Source organism: Lottia gigantea (genome assembly GCF_000327385.1).
Source record: "Lottia gigantea unplaced genomic scaffold LOTGIsca_14, whole genome shotgun sequence".
NCBI lineage: Eukaryota > Metazoa > Mollusca > Gastropoda > Lottiidae > Lottia > Lottia gigantea.
Genome location: NW_008707617.1, coordinates 718,487 through 739,347, shown reverse-complemented (window position 1 = coordinate 739,347; position 20,861 = coordinate 718,487). Strand labels below are relative to the sequence as shown.

At 32.2% G+C, this 20,861-nt stretch overlaps 1 protein-coding gene across 1 annotated transcript in view; it reads right to left on the bottom strand.

Annotated features, from left to right (window-relative positions):
* The window catches only part of LOTGIDRAFT_111965 (hypothetical protein), a gene marked incomplete at both ends in the record, with an annotated part of 67,775 nt that overhangs the window by 43,964 nt on the left and 2,950 nt on the right, over positions 1 to 20,861 (bottom strand). Inside the window, one exon of the mRNA XM_009049623.1 lies at positions 10,162 to 10,257. Within this exon, the coding sequence (XP_009047871.1) occupies positions 10,162 to 10,257 (96 nt within the window). The remainder of the gene's footprint in view (positions 1 to 10,161; positions 10,258 to 20,861) is intronic.

Sequence of the window (20,861 nt, the reverse complement as noted above, 5' to 3'; positions counted from 1 at the left end):
GTGGCTTTATAGCCAAACCTCAACTCCAGTATCAGCACTGCACTAATGACGCCCAGGTCGAAACAGTCCTGTTTGCAGTTACATATTAATGTTTATATATACTGTTTCTCAAATTAATTGGTAAAGAAGAACTGCAATGCCATGCAATCTGCTCTGAGAGATAGTTCACTTGTTAACTGGAGCCCCTTTACTTTCAACATGACATCACATAAGTCAGCACCAGAATGCCATTAAAGATTGAGAACCAAAGAAGATCAAGGGAATTTTCTCTGTATTTATGTGTATAAAGGAGAACTAAAGGTATCCGAATTATCATATCCACACAATTCAAATCAAGTGGTGAGTATATTTGTAAAGTCCAGGGCAGACACCCCCCTCCTCTCCCCCTGGCTCCTCTTGTAGAAACGCCACTAGTGGGTATAATTTGATACATTCTGCATTATGGCTGCTATGGTGATCATAATACATTTCAAAGAAAATAAATCTAATTGCGAAAAATCAACAGAAATTCATCATAATAACAACACTATCAATATTATTTCTTTCCATTGACTTTTATTCAAATCAAATTTGTATAATTTTTCCTACTTAGACTAATAAATCCTCGTATTAGTTTAATCAACAATAAGAAAATATGGCATCATAAAAGACTTTTCAACATTCTCCGTAAAGTTTGTTGACACTTTAAATATGAAGAATAAAATGATTATTGGAGAACATGAATTTACCACATTAAAGGAAATGGAATTTTCATGTACTTCAAGGATAACTTCTCGGTGCCTAATTGATAAGGAAGATTGCACCGCAAATATCAGTTAAAGAAATTACTGGATGAATATGTTTGATTCCGATAATTTACATAAGAAAGATTGCACTCAGCCACATATACAATAAGGCATGGTTCACAATCAGCCTCATCTACAATAAGGCATGGTTAACAATCAGACTCATCTACAATAAGGCATGGTTAACAATCAGACTCATCTACAATAAGGCATGGTTCACACTCAGCCTCATCTACAATAAGGCATGGTTCACTATCAGCCTCATCTTCAATAAGGCATGGTTCACAATCAGCCTCAACTACAATAAGGCATAGTTCACACTCAGTCTCAACTACAATAAGGCATAGTTCACACTCAGTCTCAACTACAATAAGGCATGGTTAACACTGTAGATTTGTAAGTATTGTATTATTTCAGTGCACCCAACGCAGAACATTTCTAGTACCATTTCAATTTAATCTTTATTACTAAAATTGATAGCTGATGTAAAAGAAGATGTTCTCTTCTTGGGACCATGGTCAGTGCTTCTGTAGAGTATCTTCTATAACACCCAAATTCCACAATAACATTTCATAAATAACCAAGAAATTCAAATACAACCATGAAATTATAATACAACCATAAAATTATAAAACAACCATGAATTATAACACTACCATTAAAGTTTAGGAACAAAAATGAAAAAATAAATGTTTTCATCCATCTTGGAGTAAATATCTCTAGTGAAAGTGTTTCATTCAAAAACCTAGAACAATCATTAGAACAAAATATCTTTCATCAGCATTGGAACCATGACAGATGTCCGAAATAAACATCGATGAAAATATTCCTGATTTTCTTACAGCATAGTACAACACTGGCACCACTAAGTCAACAGATTTTATAAAAAAGAGAGTTATTTGCATTTATATTAATTTTATCTGAAAGATAATTGAATTGCACTGACTGTTCACTCCATGCTAATTGATATTCAAAGATTGAAGCTTCAATAAAACGTCTATGGAGATATAAAGTATGTTTACTGGAAGACATTAAAATTGACGCCTGTTTCTTCACATTAAGCTTTGAAATCTTTTTATGGATATTTCACACCAGAGAGAATATAAAAAGCAGATCTCCATATTTTAAATGAATATCAGATAAGTTTTCAGAATATTTTTATCTTAGTTGCATGGTGTTAATTCTGTGTTGGGAGATTTTGTCTATTGATAAATGCCTTTGGTCCATCACGCACATTCACTTTTCATGTTCATGAATATTTAAGATAATATTCGACCAATATAAATTGATTAATGTCTAACATTTATCATCAAGTATTTAAATATTCAATATAAAATATCTAATCTGATTGGTCAACTTGGCAATTGTAGATTGCAGATATGAAGATTTTGTGATAGTGGTAATATGTAAACGACCTCAACATTATCACAACTGATTTAAAGTAGTTGACATTTCAATGTCAAGTGTTAACAGATATTTTACACATTAATATTGATATGTCAAAGGATTGTGATAGAAAAAAACCACATTAATATGACTATTACAAATGGTTTTTTTTTTTCGTATCTATTGATCATATTATGTAACACAGCATGACCCCACTTCCAATACACCTTATGCCACTTTGCACCTAGGTCTGTCAGCCCAACATCCCCTGAAGAAAATCTTCCTAATTGGTATACTTATTGGCATATTTATTGCATCATTAATACCTCGTGATTTCGAAATACTTAAAATTATTGGAAAAGCTATTACATTCTGTTGATATGTCCAGTAAAACACTATCATTATGTTAACATTATTTTGACACGTCAAATGATTGTGATATTAGTAAGACAATAATGACACTATCACAACTGATTACATTTTATTGATATGTCAAATAATTGTGATAGTAGTGAGACAATCATGGCATTATCATAATTGATTAAATTATATTGATATGTCAAATGATTGTGATAGTAGTAACACCATGATCACAAGTGATAACAATTAACCAGAAAGTATTCCCAAGGAACTAGGCATCATCTGAAAAATACTGTGAAATATAGATACTCTAAACATCTGAATTGTGTAGAATGGTAGACAAACGGACCCTTGACAATAACAAAATATCTCATCTACAATACAATGACTTGCCATTGACACAATGCATCTATTGAAATGAATCAGTTAGTCTGTATTTTCGATGTACATTCTTCTTCTTCTTTCTTTTTTGCTAGTTCTGTATCAACTACATGTATCTAAAATATACCCTGTCAATGGAAAAAAGTTTGACCTTCATTCTTGTTCACATTAAAGGACTGATTTGGAAGATTTTGTAAGGTTATAAAACCTGAACAAATAGTATGTTATCATTGTCAAATTTAAATGAAGAAAATGTACACAAAGCTTCTGTTTTAAGATGCACATTTCATCCAAATCTCTTCTCATCTGTATCACTGCCAAGGGAATCTAGGGTGCTAAGATGGCATTCTGGTGGTCTGAACTGGGAAAACCGAGGTCTTTTAGTTAGTGAGAAAGTGGTTGGAAATTTTGATAAAGTGCTTCTTACAAAAGCAATATGAGCTTGACAATCTGCCAGACTTTCAAAAAACAAATAATCACATCATATACTAATTGTCTGTTTTGATACAAATTTTGGCAAGGATTATGGCATGGCTCTTAATATTAGATTCTGTAACAACTCAGTTGCTCTGCCACTGGGCTTGTCAACTAAGCATCCCTTTTTCAGAGTCCACATGTTTATTGCTTTCAAACTTAAAAAGACAAGAAGAGAAGCAATAAATAGAGCTTATTTCATCTCTATTAATATATTTCTTTGCAGTAGACAACATGAATATAAATTGGTAACTGGATCAAAAAAAAACTAGTTGGCAAACATAAATACAGGGAGTATCAATTCTTTACCAACATTCTTGCCAATGTGTAGATTATCATTTCCACATGTATGTAATTTGGTGTGTATTTGAGTTATCTAGCTGGGGAGATAGGAAAGATTATATACATATATCATATCATATATTGTCTTGTCTCACAGCAAATCTCATTTCTTTTATATCATTATCATAAGTTATCTTTGCATCTTTTCATCTAGTTACTATAAAAAAAAAATATCTTAATAGCATAACATTAAAAAAATTCTGAACTTTTTTTTATTGTGCATTTGGGACATTCATTATTTTAACATGCATGATACAAAAAGTGCATTCAGACGTTAAGGCAACTTAACTATGTCTAAACGCACTGAAACTCTAAAATTCTATCAAATATATCAGAACATAAAATTGAAATGATGCATCATCTCTGATGCACATTGGCACACAAGATTTCTGATCGTCTCTGATGCACATTGGCATACGAGATTTCTGATTTTCTCTGATGCACATTGGCATACGAGATTTCTGATTTTCTCTGATGCACATTGGCACACAAGATTTCTGATCGTCTCTGATGCACATTGGCATACGAGATTTCTGATTTTCTCTGATGCACATTGGCACACAAGATTTCTCATCGTCTCTGATTGGGATACAAGATTTCTGAGCGTCTCTGATACTGGTAGAGAATTTCATTAAAATCCACGGTCTTTGTAGAAACCAAGACAACAAACCCTGTAAAAGCTGAGATGGCTAGCTTGAACCTGTAGTAAATACAGCTTTTTTTTATTCTGTTGGATTAACAAAATTTTTATGTACAATACTTGAAGTTTCAGACATTTCAGGATGCTTTTTCAATTAAATAGCCATAAAAAAAAAAACTGTTGATGAATTTTGACGACTTCAAGATCAGGAAGTAAATTGTATACTTCTTAGAAATTTGAATAAAAACCAGTTCACTGAAAGAATTCTTTTGATTGTATCACTAGATGCACGAATTACTACAATTCCTGCATTTAGTACGAAAATAATTATGCACACCAAGAAAATATGTTTGGTGTTTTGCCAAAATATATCTTAACAAGCTAGTCCTTTCATCTCTATTTCACTTGCAGACCAACTTTCAAATTTAGATAAGAATTACTCATGTACTAAATCAGGTAAAGAAAACGAAATCATTTCAAGCTGAAGTTGGGTGGCTCAGCAAGATGCTTTCTTACTGATCCAGATGGAGGTTTATAGTTACATCCTGATAATGGTTGAAGAAGTACTTTTGTTTTTACCTGGTTCTTTCTTCAACGTGCAGGTTGCATAGGCTCAATTGAAGATATATTCATATTAAGATGGAACAAAAAAATCATAATATCAATGTTGAAAAGTAGTTGTCTTTTCAAAGTTTCACTCATTGGTGTTCATGAAAAAAAAACTAGTCATGCTGATGAGATACCCTTTGTGCTTAAAGTTGTACATGTTTAATATCCTTTGACAGTTTGAAATAAAGAAAGAATAGACTAATCTAGTTGTCTTGGCAATATTTCTATCAATGCATGTAATCAGCCACCTTCATAACACAAATCTGTTACAGAAATCTCAAGTAAAACTCCTTATTGAATTTCATTTATAAAGAAAATAAAGAGTGCTGCATCATTCCTCACACAATTGACTGTGAGTTTGAATTGACAACCTAATAATCAAGTCAAAGAAGAAAGAAAACACACTGACGTTGTCAAGGAATTGAATTGAAGAGATGCAATAAAATCTTAAAGATGCTTCACAAAACACCACTTAATTACTTTTCCAAGTGAATAAATCGAATTGCTCAAAATATCCATTCAATCAAATTGTTACAGCCAAAGGATATTTTAGCTGCCATAAATTTGGTTTTGCAATGGATTACCAAATACTACTGTTTTATAAAAGGGATAAAGTTCTCTAATTCTTTGCTTAATACCAAATATTCTGGCCAGTAATACAGCAGTTTGTATTTATTTAGTTTTCGATAAAGTGCTAATTATATGATATAAATGATTTCTTGGTTTCAGAGCACAAAACAGGAACAAGTTTGATGGTTTAGGGTATGAAATCATTTGTTGGATATGAATGTCATTTATTAGATGAATGTCAGGTTGCATTAAAACTCAAATGAAATCAGATAAAATCCTATAAAAGTCTTTGAATGTCGAAATGTATTTGAAATCCGATGAAATCCAATGAAAGATATTTACTAGATGAATGTCAGATTGCATTTTAAATCAGAAGAAAGCCTATCAAATGAATGTCGATTTGAATTTATCAAATGAATGTCAGATTGCATTTTAAATCAGAGGAAAGCCTATTGAATGAATGTCAGATTGCATTTTAAATCAGAGGAAAGCCTATTAAATGAATGTCAGATTGCATTTTAAATCAGAGGAAAGCCTATTGAATGAATGTCAGATTGCATTTTAAATCAGAGGAAAGCCTATTGAATGAATGTCAGATTGCATTATAAATCAGAGGAAAGCTATTATTAGATAAATGCCAGGTTAAATTGAGATACAGGTCATGTCATTTGATGTCAGCTAAAATTAAAAAATTGACAATTAAAAAATTTGAAAAAGATCAATGACCAAGACAAGACCTCTCCCTTAAAGAATTTCTGACATCTATTACTTCTTTTTTATTCACTTGCCATAAAAACTACAAAGGGATTAAATATGTGTTTCTTTGACACTTTTAGCTACTATTCGCATAATTCTAGTTTCCCTTTGGTGTCTAAGATTCCTGCAATTCTAGACAAGTTTCACTAAATTATGAATAGGATACCAGTATAATCTGAATTCAGGATAATTTTATTCTATAAAGTTCTTTGTGCAAAAACACACACTTTTCACATTAGTTAATTAATCCTGGAGACTAACAATATCAGTCCCACACTATTTCATATAGCAGGTTCATCTTCGATATTTTATCAATTTACATTAACAATCATACTCCTACCGATCCTTTTAAGTCTGGTAACAAATGGAAAGAGATTACTATTGACAATGGATTGTTGTGATTTGAATATTGTCACTAAAATAGACTGATGTGGTAATGGTACAGGGAAATCAACGGATATTAATTGATAACAAATAGTAACATTGGTACGCTTAATGGTAAAAATGTTTGTATATAATAATATATAATATGTACTTGTCATGGTTTGACGCTACATTTCACTCAATAACTTTTAATGAAATTGATTGTAATATTCACGGTGGATATCCATTAGCACTTACTACCAATACTGAAACCTTTATCCTGATGACTGATATTAATACTTCATCAATTAGATATCATGTCAATGTCATTTTAGGGAACTGAGATATAGAAACAATTTGAACTTTATAATCGAGCAAAGTCTATTTTCACATCAGGATCAGGATGGACACTAGTGAAAGCGCCATTGGGGGTACAGGGTCGGAATTTGCACCCCTAGAAAAATGGTTTGTACTCCCACATTATTTAAAAATAACAATTTATATGTTTTTGCCCCAAATTATGTGTCCTATTGCATCAAATCAATTCATTTTTTTAGAAATTTTCTTGGGAGAACCCTCTCAGATGCTTTAGAATAGGCTTGCTATTGACGCCTCCATAGAGTTAAATACCAGCTTCAACAGTTGTTCCCCCATTGAGTCAGTCTGTCCCCTATTTGTACTCTCAGTCTTGAGAGGTTGGTGCCGCCACTGATGGACACAAGCAATCACTGTATTTGTAGGTAGAATAACAGTAATTGAAACCACACAAGCCTGACTAATATCATGTTCATTACTACTTATGCTACCTAAAAACTATAATTAACTGGTGGTGTTTATGTATAAGTCATATCTTACTCTAAGTATCTTTCTGAACTAAAATGTCAAGCATGAAAGTGTATATTTACTGCAAGGTCTGTATGTTTTATTTCATCATGAAATGAAAATATACAATTGTCAAATATACTATGTTTCTAATTAAGCTTAATTGCTGAATAGCAGTTTGTTAGAGAATTATCAGTCGAAGATTGATAGTCTAGTGAGCTTAAATAAGTCATCTTTTCTCATTTTTCCAATTGACCCAGCTGTAAATTGGAACAGGTAATCTGGAGTCAGTATCCTTGTAAAATATTGTTTTTTTAACTCTCTTTCTTTATGATATTGGCTGGAAGAGGCATCACCAATTTAAAGTGGATTTCATTTAGACCAAACAAATGATGTGCTTTTTTAAGTTGCACACAATGAGTCCTCCTCCTGCTAGATTCATTCTCATGATTATAGATGCAAACTGCAGTAAGATCTAAAATACATGTTAATATATATACAGTAACACTGCACCAAACTGAACTTTTGAAACTGGATCCCAAAACTAGTTTGTGTCTTATTTCCAGTTGGCTAGTAACCTGATTTTCACATGTAATGCAGTTTACATTTTAATGATCAATCATGTTTAATGATCATGATTATTAATATCATACTCTAACTTTTCAGAGTTTTCATGTTAACTATCCACCAACCGTTGCAGATATATGCCACTTTCCTAAAAAAAAATTCCAAGGAGTTCCATATCTTGATTATTACATTGAATGCTAAAACAGCAACAAGAACTATCAAAATATTTCTGAAAATTGGTTCCAAATGAAATTGGGTTATTTTTAAAAAGAAGAATGGAACTAAATTGCTTTGTAACCATGTTTGTAGACGATGCATAACTGCTCTTCTTAGCGTAAAAAAATACATTATTTTTTTTTACTCTTTTTCTTGTAAAATTACATGGTTTTTTTACTCTTCTTCTCATAAATACATATTATATATTCTTCTTCTCGTAAATAGATGTTATATACTCTTCTTTTCGTAAATAGATGTTATACTCTTCTTCTCATAAATACATATTATATATTCTTCTTTTCGTAAATAGATGTTATATATTCTTCTTCTCGTAAATAGATGTTATATACTCTTCTTCTCGTAAATAGATGTTATATACTCTTCTTCTCGTAAACACGATTATATTCTTTTCGTAAACAAAAATGCTTTTCTTCTTACCACTGTCTAATAATCTTACAAGTAGATACTCTTAAACAATTTGTTTATGAAACCAGAACCATGGACATTGGTCATTAATTCAATATTTACAATATAATTCAATTATCTTTATATATCACTTCAAATCCTATCCATTAAATTGAAAAAATATCAACTCTACATATGCTGTAGTACATTTAACGTTGGCTTACGTCCAAAATAGACCTGTACAACTAGACTTTCAGACCACTACAACCAGACTTGCAGACAAATGTAAACAGACTTATAGACCAATACATCCAGACTTACAGACCAAAACAACCAGACTTATAGACCACAACAATCAGACACATCCAACCAAGATCAACTGTCAGGTTTCGGACTACATGAACATATGAACTATTCGTGACATTTCAAGTCCAATTGAAAGCTTATTTTCAGGAATCATCTTTCGTGTGAATTGCTCGTCATGATAAAGATTGGTTGATGAATGATAGGAATAATGAAATGGGAATAAAAATAACGATAACAATAATCTATTCTCGTTATTAATTGTCAAGCTAGATTTTTAATCAAGATATCTGAAACAATTATACTAAAATTGAAATCCTATATTTGTTAAATGAAAAATTCATGAATGTACTTTATTTAGTACAGACAGACTTCTCATACTATTTGAATATCAGTAATATTCTAGCATATTATGATACAAGTGAACTATAAAGGGATTGTAAAACAGTTTTCCCAATTTTTATGTGTATCGGTGACACTGATAGCATCAATTTGAACAACCAATGGTTTATAAATAGCTCTATACAACCAGACTGTTTGACTGGTGCTATTTATAAATAGCTCTATACAACCAGACTTATATATAGCTCTATATCACCAGACTGTCTAACTGGTGCTATTTATAAATAGCTCTATACAACCAGACTGTATAACTGGTGCTATACAACCACATTTATAAATAGCTCTATACAACCAGACTGTAAAACTAGTGCTATACAACCACATTTATAAATAGCTCTATACAACCAACCAGACTGTATTACTTGTGCTATAGACCAGATTTGATAAAAGGTTCTATACAACCAGATTTCATATATACAGCTATACAACCAGACTCAACTAGCTTTAAGTATGTGTATACAAATAAACTAAATAAAAGAAAACAGCTGAAAATTAAGCGTATTAAAAAAGCAATACAAGTATAACAAAGCATTTATAACAATACAAAAATTTGTATCTCACTAGATTATCCATTTTGTATCATATGCTGTATTCTTTGTACATTAGAAAAATAAACAACATTAACATCGATTACCAAACCAAATGAGTTGGTGTTTATAAACTTAATTTGCAGATGTTTTCGGTGTAGTTTGCACTACATAAACATATAAATTTTGGCATTAAATTAAAAGAGGAAATGAGTAGAGAAAAAAACTGTTAGACTAGATAAATTGTGCTTACCTGAACTTCTAGAGCATGATATGCTAATATTAAACCTAATAATATCACAGTTGATATGGAGATTAAAGATCGCAGTGCTATGGAATAAAAACTTGACTGAAAAAGAAACAAAAAAACACTGTCATATACAAGTATTGTATGCATTCATAACAGACAAAATGGATTACCAGGTAACATACACCCACTTAGAAGTAGAATAGAGCGATTTCTTTGATTGTTCAACAATGCAACTTAAACCTGCATCTGAAAGTGATTGCTCAGATCAAGAAGATAACGAAGCACCACCCTATGATCACCTAGCAATACTAGCTGATTGCAATTTATTTAACGGCTTAACAGAAGAAAACTATCCTTCAAATCGAGAGAACCAGATAGTTCCTTGTCATATATCTAAAGGAAATATCTATTGCATGTACATTTGGTTGAAATTAAACCCTCTGTTAAATGTCTAACAGCAAATACAAGTAGACCGAATTATCAAGTTTGCATAGCACCAAAAATTTGTCTCTATTATCTAACAAGAAAACAAGCTCTATAAGTTGAGGAAAAACATTAAGATTAAGAATTAAGAAAATGACTATATAAATGGGTCAAAATTTATTCCTGAACATGATCTAGTTATTGTTATCCATTTAGAACATGGTATACAAATTGGACACAGACATGCAATATAATTATCCAATTAACATAATTATCTAGACATTTGTGTATGTGGCTATTTGAATGAGAGCCTTTGATTCATGTAAGTCAAACATGGGTTTTCTGCGGCCTGGAATAGATTTGTACTGTATTCTATTCCTAGTTGGACATGATATCATATATTGAAAAGCCACCTAATACATGGAAAGGACCTAATGTGTAGATACATTAACATAGCAAAGCAGTATGGCTATTCATTGACTTGATTTTTTTTGCCAGATAAAAATATATAGTGCATTGGCTAATGAAGGAATAAAAAAAACAAAGTGTTATCAAAAGGTTTCAAAAGACAATATCTAGCCTTAATGTGTACAGATATATATTAAGGACAATAAAATATTACAGTTTCTGTTAAAACCATTCATTTTGCCCAGTTGACATCAGTGGTTCCCCTAAATCCAGAGAGACCTACAGGTAACCAGATTATCAAGGACAAATTGAATGCATTCAAACAATAGATAAGTCAAAACTGTTATCAATCTTCTGAGATAACACATACAAAGACTGTTAAACCTCTGTTGAATACCTATAAAAATAATGAGATCTTGAGCTTATAAACTGTTAAATAACAGCTAATATAATGAAGTTAAAGGCTGTAAACAATAAAACTACAGTTAAATTCTGGGTTAGAATGCATAAAAGTAAAACATGATGATAAATTTAAAATATTGATTATATTTCTAGAGTGTAAATATTGATAGAAAGTTATATTATTATGGTAGTTAGATTAATAGACAGCTTGCATGTAGACCATGTTATTTATATAATAATATAAGTGCTGATTTAACTAATAGAGAAAATAAAATAGAGTGTTCAGTCTTGACTATTTTGCCACTGATTGGGCTAATGAAAACAGTTAACGCTATGTTCAACAGGAAAATCTTGCCAGGACAGCAGCATTGCCTAACCTGTTTGATGTTTAAAAGTCAAAGGACCTTGATGCTCAGTCTGTAGCACAAGGGGGCTTGATTTATCTCTCAACTTGTGGCGTTTCCATGGAAAATGGCTGAGATGACTTTGTACATAGAGAGCCCTCCTAAGCAATTTGGTGACCCATACTTGGCCCCCTCACCAGGGGTAAAAAAGGGGCATAACCATGCCCTCAAACCAACGACTACCATTCGACTACCAAGCAACAAGAAATACCATGATCAGAACGAGTTTGGAAGAATGAAGGAGACCGAGTAACTCACGCCACACCATCCAGGGCCGAGTTTCACCACCATGTCATACGACCCGACCAGATCTAACGAAGAATCAACAACCAAACCAATAACACAGAATCCAATCGAACTACGAACTACCACAACTACCAACAACTACCTAGTTTGCGATATCAGCATCTGCTGGAAGCGAACGTTAACTTTTCATCTACCTACCTACCTACCTAACCATGCCCTTTTCCCATCTCAGGTCATAAAAAATTCATTCCACTTTCACTTCCAAAAGTGATTCTCCACTTTCTAGATTAGAACATTTTGACCCCACCATTCATGACTAGTGCTCTCTTAAAGGGGAGCAGGTCCTTGCCCCTTCAACATCACTGCTCTCATCTAATAATACATAGAAACACCACTCCCACTAGTCATTTTGTTAATAAGTAAAGCATATTAGATGATAACTTTAAATATTTCTGCTGACTATTTTTTCCTTCAAATGTAATAATAACAAAAGAAAGTGACATAATGCTGTCTGTGACTTGACTGTAATGTTCTTTTTAATGTATTATCTTCAAAAACTCATCATGCCTGAATTGAAATACACGAGAATAAAGGTCAGGGAAAGCCATTCACCACTTTCAAAGACATAGTGTAGAGAGTCTATAAGATAAAAAAATAACACTATTATGATATATTTACCCTTTTCATTCAGAAATTGTTTAATTTTAGCAACATTTTGAATTGAAACATTGCAGAAATTAAACAAAGGAGTAGTTCATATTTCATCTTATGCACTTTATTGAAAGAAATGGACCCAGAAAATACCAGACGCTTTGAACATCATGACGTCTGTTGACTAAACAGTCACGTCATCAGTCCATTATGTCGCATCATCAATACATAAAATGATATCAAACTTTTGTAAGTATATCACGTTCAATCAATATATTCAGAAAATTATTGTAATGTTTACTGCTAATATTTCATCCACACAATGTGATAATGTACACATCCATTGTCTTCTGTTTTTATTTGATGCCATTGTTTGTATTGTCTTCCTTTTGATCCTTTATTATGTTTTTTTAAAAACTAAGAAACAAATCTTTTATCTTCCTAAAAGTTCTATAGATTAGATTGATCGTGCAGAAAAAGTCTTCCTGTGACACAAAGGTAATTGTTTGCTATAAATCACTATTGAAAACATTAACCTCATTGTTAATTAGAATTTGTTTTCCTTTTTGACCACAGGTATCCTCATGATCTTGAATTTCAAAGAGTTCTAATTTGTAGGGCCCACATACCAACTTCAATTTTGATGAATATTAAGCATGCACTTTTGACATAAAGAATCTTTATATAATTTTAAAATTTATCTGGGAACAGCAGATCACTAACAGAATTACTTTGGAACTGTTCTCAGAACATTCGTAATTGTGGTGGTCATTTTATCAAAAACTGTTCCTGTGTTCTGAATCAGAACTTCTGATTGGTCATCACTAAAAAAAACATTGACAAGTTATTGCACTTCTGACAGTTAAGTACAACAGTGTATACACCAGAACATTTCATAAGCTCAAATTATGATTATAGGATCATGCCACAAGGTATTGGGTTCTAAAATGCTGTCCATCAGAGTTTCAGATAGAGTGGAAAGAAGAAGAAAATATTAGCAGCAGCAACAACTTTTGACTCTCATTGCCAAAAAGGTTAATAACAGAGCCGACCGAGAGCTTGCCCTACTTTGGCTACTGACAGTAGTTAACATTCCATTCAAGAAAACATTAAGCTAATTCCATGCCCTATTTGAGGTTTTAAGGCTGTAACAACCACTAAGATTTTCTTTGATTGGCAACCCTATGTGGAATTCTGAAAGAGTGCTTATGTTGTTCAATTATATCACTTGAGTAATCATCTTCTAAAGACTGTATGAGGCTATCTTCCATTAAAATAGATTTATTTACGATACCTAGTTTCTCTCCTTCATTACACCAAGATTGGGAAGACAATAGCTGCTTAATCCAATCTATCATGCTATCTTTTTTTCTTCAGTTCAATGACGAGTTAAGTGAGATATCACCATTGCCAATAAAACCACAATTTGTATGTAGCGATAAAATCTTCTGATTAGATCAGTTCAGACTTCATTCTCCTTTCATCTTTATTCCATCACAATTCAACTACTGACTATCACACTTACTCTGATTTATCATGAGGGTTTTTTAGTCTATATGTAGTTGTGGTCTGAATCATAATTAGAATTCAATTCATTTATGGGCTGTCTACCACCTTTCTTATTCAAATTATAATGTCCAACTAACTGGTTTAAGGATCATGACAGCAACCGTTAATTTCAAATACAGAAATATGTTACTGTTATTGTGACAGAATACCATATAAATGAAACAAAATAATCAGGAGTAAAGCAGATAACACTACCAGGTCAATCTTCAGCTTTCTCTTGGAGTGAGTGAGTGCCCGTCTTCATTAACCCACATGACGCAGAAAAGTAGGACGTAAAACTTCATTCATTTCAGCTTTCTCTCTAGATTTACAACAATTGTCTAGATAGTCATTGTGTTACAATTTCAACTATATGTTTCACTTATCAAAATGACGAAAGGTTGTTTTGTTTTACAACAATTGTCAAATTGGTCATGGTGTAAATAATAGTTCTTTCCTGTTGATGTTTTTTCAGGTTTTATTTGGCATTTAGGATAGTTGATTTGTGCTGGATCATAAAACACTATTCAGAATCAAGAGAAATTTATTTTTATTCCGTAAGTGTTTGTGGGGGTGTTAAACACAATTATAACGCTACTGAACTGGAAAATTCTTCAGAAATTTAGAATTCTAGCACTAACTGAATAAAAGTTTAAAGTTGTGTACTTCTTAATAAATATATTAGACATGACATAAGAGGGTATATTTAGAAGATTATTACATGTGTAACAGTGGGAGATGATGTATGCTAAACATAAGATGCATATTTCTTTTTAATTCTGCATTGCAATGACAGGATGAACTATTGCATGATGGGTTAAAGTGTATCAGACCAAGCTCTAATTTGGGGCAACATAAATTGACAAGGACCTACAGTGTGCAGTGAGGAACATTTTGTGATGAAGTATCTGCACTCATCAAAGGTACCAGGGGACCTGGTGCAGAAGGTTCTATCTCATCTAACACCAAGATTTAACCTCGCTAAACCCCTGTGCACCGACAGTTGATGGTTGACAGTATTTAGGTAAGTTGTACCCGATTATGTTCTGAATGTTAATTGCAAGTAGTTTAGACAGGTCTTTGTTGTCTCATTGATAAAAATAGAGTTTACAAACTATCGCCTAAAGAATTACCACAAATATACAACAGATTACAACATCATTCTATCTCCATTCATTATCAGCTATTTTCAGACCACAACATCAGTAAGTACTCATATCGCATTAAATACCTGAATGTATATTCCTTTTTGGGCGTTTTCAAATGAAATAAGTTAAAAACACAACACATTTCTGCAGAAAGATAACATATTTAGTGTTTATCAGAAAAGATAGATATGATAAGGAATGTATAGATTAATGGAATAATCTTTGACTCTTCGTCATTTAGTTTACATGTATGGTTGTATGATTTCTTTAGTTTTGTGACGTCATTCCATCGTTATAATACGAATAATTAAACAACTTCTTTTTAACTTGGAAGATAAGAAAAACTGTTGAGAAATCACAGAAATCAATGTTCTTCACCTGACTTGACACTTGATTTAAAAGATTTCAAGTCATGATGTAAATTGTTATAAGAAATATATTTCAATTGAATTTATTCTGTTGGTAATCTCAGTTAACATTTCAAACAAAACAATGGCATTAAGAGAAAAAAAATACATATTTTTATTTAGACAATTATATCACACTGGCAATTTGCACCGTCACGATGCGTGTTCTCTATGGCTGCTAACAACGATATAAGATAGGCCCGCTAATTTTTGGTTTTATAAAGTGTGAAGCCATTTTGATTGTCAAGAATGATATTAAGTGACTTTGTTGGGGTTAAGGTAGGGATAGTCATATGTTTTTTAATGCCCATTTTTGTACCGTTGCAGTGCGAATAACCACAGCCTAATTAAATATTTGGACTCACTTCACAAACACTTGTGATAAAAGTTCATAACATGCAATTTTTACTATTTTAAATCTATAGAATTTGTCAAATGGAATTTGTATGCTTTACATCTTGTTTTATAGATGGTAGAGCCAAATCAGGTGCAGAAAAAAAAAGGATGAAGCATCTGAAACTTTTGGGAAATTCTTTTGGTTCAATGCTCCTTTCAAAATCAGGAGCAGCAAAGTGGGACTTTATAAGCAACCAAAAAGGAATGAATGAAACTATTAAATTTTACAAGGAAAAGATCTTTTCTACCAGCTTGACATTGATTTTCTCAGATTATCCACACCCATTTACAGCTGGGTCGATTGGACTCAATGCCATCGGAATTTCATATGCCAATCAAGATTGAAAGCAAGAGACCATTTGTTTGACGTAGCCAACCAAATGATGTCATGTATAGAACCTCACCAAAGTTCAAACCATCATACCATGTTTGTGACCATCCCCATAACTAAAAATTTCAAGGTACATGTACAAGGTTGTAAAAATATTCCCATATCAGCGGATTTCATAAAATGTTACAGGTATGGTTCTTAGGACAGCTATTTACGGTCTTTTATGTTGGTAAATTGAAAGCCTGATACAAAAAAACATGCTATTCTCTATTCAGCAAGATTTGCCTCAGAACTTGTATTTTATAACTGATTTATATGCTCTTGATAGATTTTCATGTCAGAGGAAAAGAGAAAAGATAATTGCCTCTTTGGAATGGCAAGATAGTTAAAAAGATGTATGACATAATTGTTAGTGATTTACATATACATGACAAAAAGTCACGGGAATTCATTTGTTGCGATTGATATTCTTCAAACGTTAATTTACATCATCTACTTTCCTTTAAAATAACATACTATGGTCTAAGAGAAGAATTTTGCATAGACATTTCAAATAATGTAGGGGCTTTTGAATTTGAACCACCTCTAGAACACAGGGCCTTGAAGTTTTTTCCAATATCATGTTGGCATCTCAGTTCTTGAAAAGAACCATCTTGTAAATAGACCCAAAGGCCATTAGGCTACATTGATTTGAATAACCCATAAAGTATAATATATTTTTTCTAGAATTTACACCATATGTTCTGCCTATTACCTGTATAATCAACAAAGGCTAGAAATGGCAGGAGAAACTATCTGGTTTACTAATAGAAATAGAAGCTGTTGAAGATAATAGATTGCTCCAACTAGTTCTTTATTTCATCACCCCATTCAACAAATAGATAAGATATCTTTTACAAATTTCTATATAATGTATCAAATATAATAATAAAATATTTTCCCTGTTAAAAAAGTGCTTAATACATCAATTGTAGAGCGATATAGAAATATTCAAACAGAACTTGAATAATGTTGTTACTCAGAGTTTCACGCTAATACTGACCTATTTTCAGTTTGTATCCCAACTGAATTATACAAGTAGAACTTATTCTCATGTCTTCTATTCGAGAAAAGTTCAGGGACGCAGACTGAAAATAGGTCTGTAGATCCCATAGCTTGAAACATGCCAAAATCACCAGAAAATATGTAAATATTGTCAACATCTAAACCATATTGTATGGTGTGAACTGTCATTAGATATTTGGGGTATGACATTATAAAAATAATTGTCTTATATTCAGTAATTAGATATGTTTTAAAAAATCATTAATCATTGCACCAGCCGTTCAAAAACTGCTTGACAAATATCGAGCATATTATATAAAAACTTACTGTCTGATTATGTATATAGATTGTAACAGAAGGTGTTAATATATTTATCTGTCTGTCTAATACAGTATAATAAGGAAGCAAATTAGACAAGTAGCCTATATATAAATAATTGAAATAAGTCCAAAAATAACTATTTATACAACTAGTATCCGACTAATAACTAGTTGTCCAAACTAAAATTAGCTGTATGTCCATCTTTACATTCATATTTTTTATAGGATCCAAACAAACTTTTTCTTTCTGAATGCATGGAGTAAATATACATATATATCATGAATTTTGAAGCACATAAGATACCTATGTACTGATTTTGAAAGTGCTCACAGCAATAACTGCATATCCATTCTGACAGAAGTTTTGCTGATACAGTGGTACTCTTGAACCCAGGGTACATTTCCAACTGATCTAAATATATATACCCTGGTGTTGACTTATACCCCCTAATACCTAATGTATAAAGAATAAATAATACTGAGAATATATATATATATTTGTTGGTGGAGGTGAGTTGGTATCTGGTATAATGTGATTCAGAAACCTTATAGATGTCAAGGTAGCATGTCTGATTTCTGAGTTGGTATCTGCTGTTGGTTTCTATGATATGGATGTCCATGAATCAAAATAGGTAAAGAACTTTCATTCCTAAATTCCGTATGACAAGGTATGTCAAGGTAGCATGTCTGATTTCTGAGTTGGTATCTGGTGTTGGTTTCTATGATATGGATGTCCATGAATCAAAATAGGTGGTAAAGAACTTTCATTCCTAAATTCCATATGACACTAAATGTCACCTTGTACAAATCAAATTTTGAAGAGAGTAACAGTGCTATTTAAAAGTAATCAAATTAAAAATAATTAATAATGTGATTCAGAACCCTTATAGATGTCAAAGTAGCATGTCTGATTTCAGATTAATTTTTCACTTGCACTTGAATCCAATTTGTAAAATTTGGTTGTTGGTTTATAATACACATACCAACTTGTAATTAACTATACATACAATTTCATACCTTGTGGTTTATAAAGTGTCATACTGGGTAAATAGCCATTGATAATTTTAAAATTGAAGTCTACAAAGAGGCAATCAATATGTAAATTAACTCCTACACCAAGCAGAAGTCTAGTGAGGTTGTGTATCATTGTTTAATGGAGTATGAAATCAGTTAGTTGTAAGTTTGGATGTATGTTAATCATATCAACAGATGGTATGCCACTATTTATAGTGCTAACTCTTTTTATCTATACAACACCTCCTTCACAACTTAGTTTCTAATCATTTACCTGGAGAACTTCAAGTACGTCTCACATCATTGCCAATATCTCAGGCTAGAACAACCAAACTAGTTTCAGCTTGGTTGTAAATATTTTGCTGTGTCGATTAGCCACAATTCAAGGTTAATTAAACAGTTTGCTGACTATGCTCATGCATCAAAGTTCATATCTAATTTATATCTATGAAATTCCGTCCTATTTTTCAACCAGCTGTATATGAAACATGTATCTCAGACTTTTATCAGTCTGAATGAATGCTGAGAATTTTAACATGGGAATCATAACATGGGAATGGTGGTGGGTGGGGTGGCTCTCTGGAAGCTGGGCCATCTTCTTTTCTGCCATAGAAACATTAGAAAACCCAAATAAATTTTTTTTAGTTAATTATGATTTTTGATGAAATAAATCTCATCTCATATTTCCAAATTCATATGAATATCATGGAATGTAATTAAATAAGAAAAGACACCAGACAAATTTATTCACAGCTTTTAAACTTTAAGTTGTTATTTGGTTTAAAAAAAAACCCACAAAATTCTGTTTCCTTCCATTCCAAGACTAAATCAGCTAAACCAAATTATTGCAACTTGATTGATAAATTTTATTCTTAACCAGTGAATCGGTTTAAGATTCAGGGTTTGGTCTCAGCTTAATTCTAAAATAATGCATTTCAGATTTTGGTCCAAAACCCCTAATTTGGGTGCAAAATATGTACACAAAGATGGAGTTTGTTTGCATGGTTTCCATGTCTATTGCTTTAAGTTACAACTTTAACTTTATTAAGTAAACTAATATTAATTATATTTATCCATCTGTATTTAAGTATATATGACATTTTGTGTTTATTTTGTATCCTAGCAACTTAATTAATCAAAATGATACTATATGTTATCTGATAATTACCAACATTAGAATACACACAGCTAATGCCTTGTGTCATATATTTCCCTCAGTCTGATCCAATGGCATCAAATTCTATGAAAAACGAAACCTAATGGTACCCAGTTTCACAAGAAAACATACAGACCTTATGGTACCCAGTTTCACAAGAAAACATACAGACCTTATGGTACCAAGTTTCACTAAAAAACAAACAGACCTTATGGTACCCAGTTTCACAAGAAAACATACAGATCTTATGGTACCAGTTTCACAAGAAAATATACAGACCTTATGGTACCCAGTTTCACAAGAAAACATACAGATCTTATGGTACCCAGTTTCACAAGAAAACATACAGATCTTATGGTACCAGTTTCACAAGAAAACAAATAGACCTTATGGTACCCAGTTTCACAAGAAAACATAAAGATCTTATGGTACCAGTTTCACAAGAAAACAAATAGACCTTATGGTACCAAGTTTCACAAGAAAACATACAGACCTTATGGTACCAGGTTTCACTAAAAACCAGTCCAACACTGTAGACCACCATACAGACCTTATGGTGCCCAGTACATCAGAAAACCAGTAAAACACTGTAGACCACCATACAGATCTTATGGTGCCCAGTAGATCAGAAAACCAGTCAAACACTGTAGACCACCATACAGATCTTATGTGCCCAGTAGGTCAGAAAACCAGTCCAACACTGTAGAACACCATGCAGACCCAGTAGGCAAGAAAACCAGTCCAATACTGTAGACCACCATACAGAACTTATGGTGCCCAGTAGATCAGAAAACCAGGCCAACAC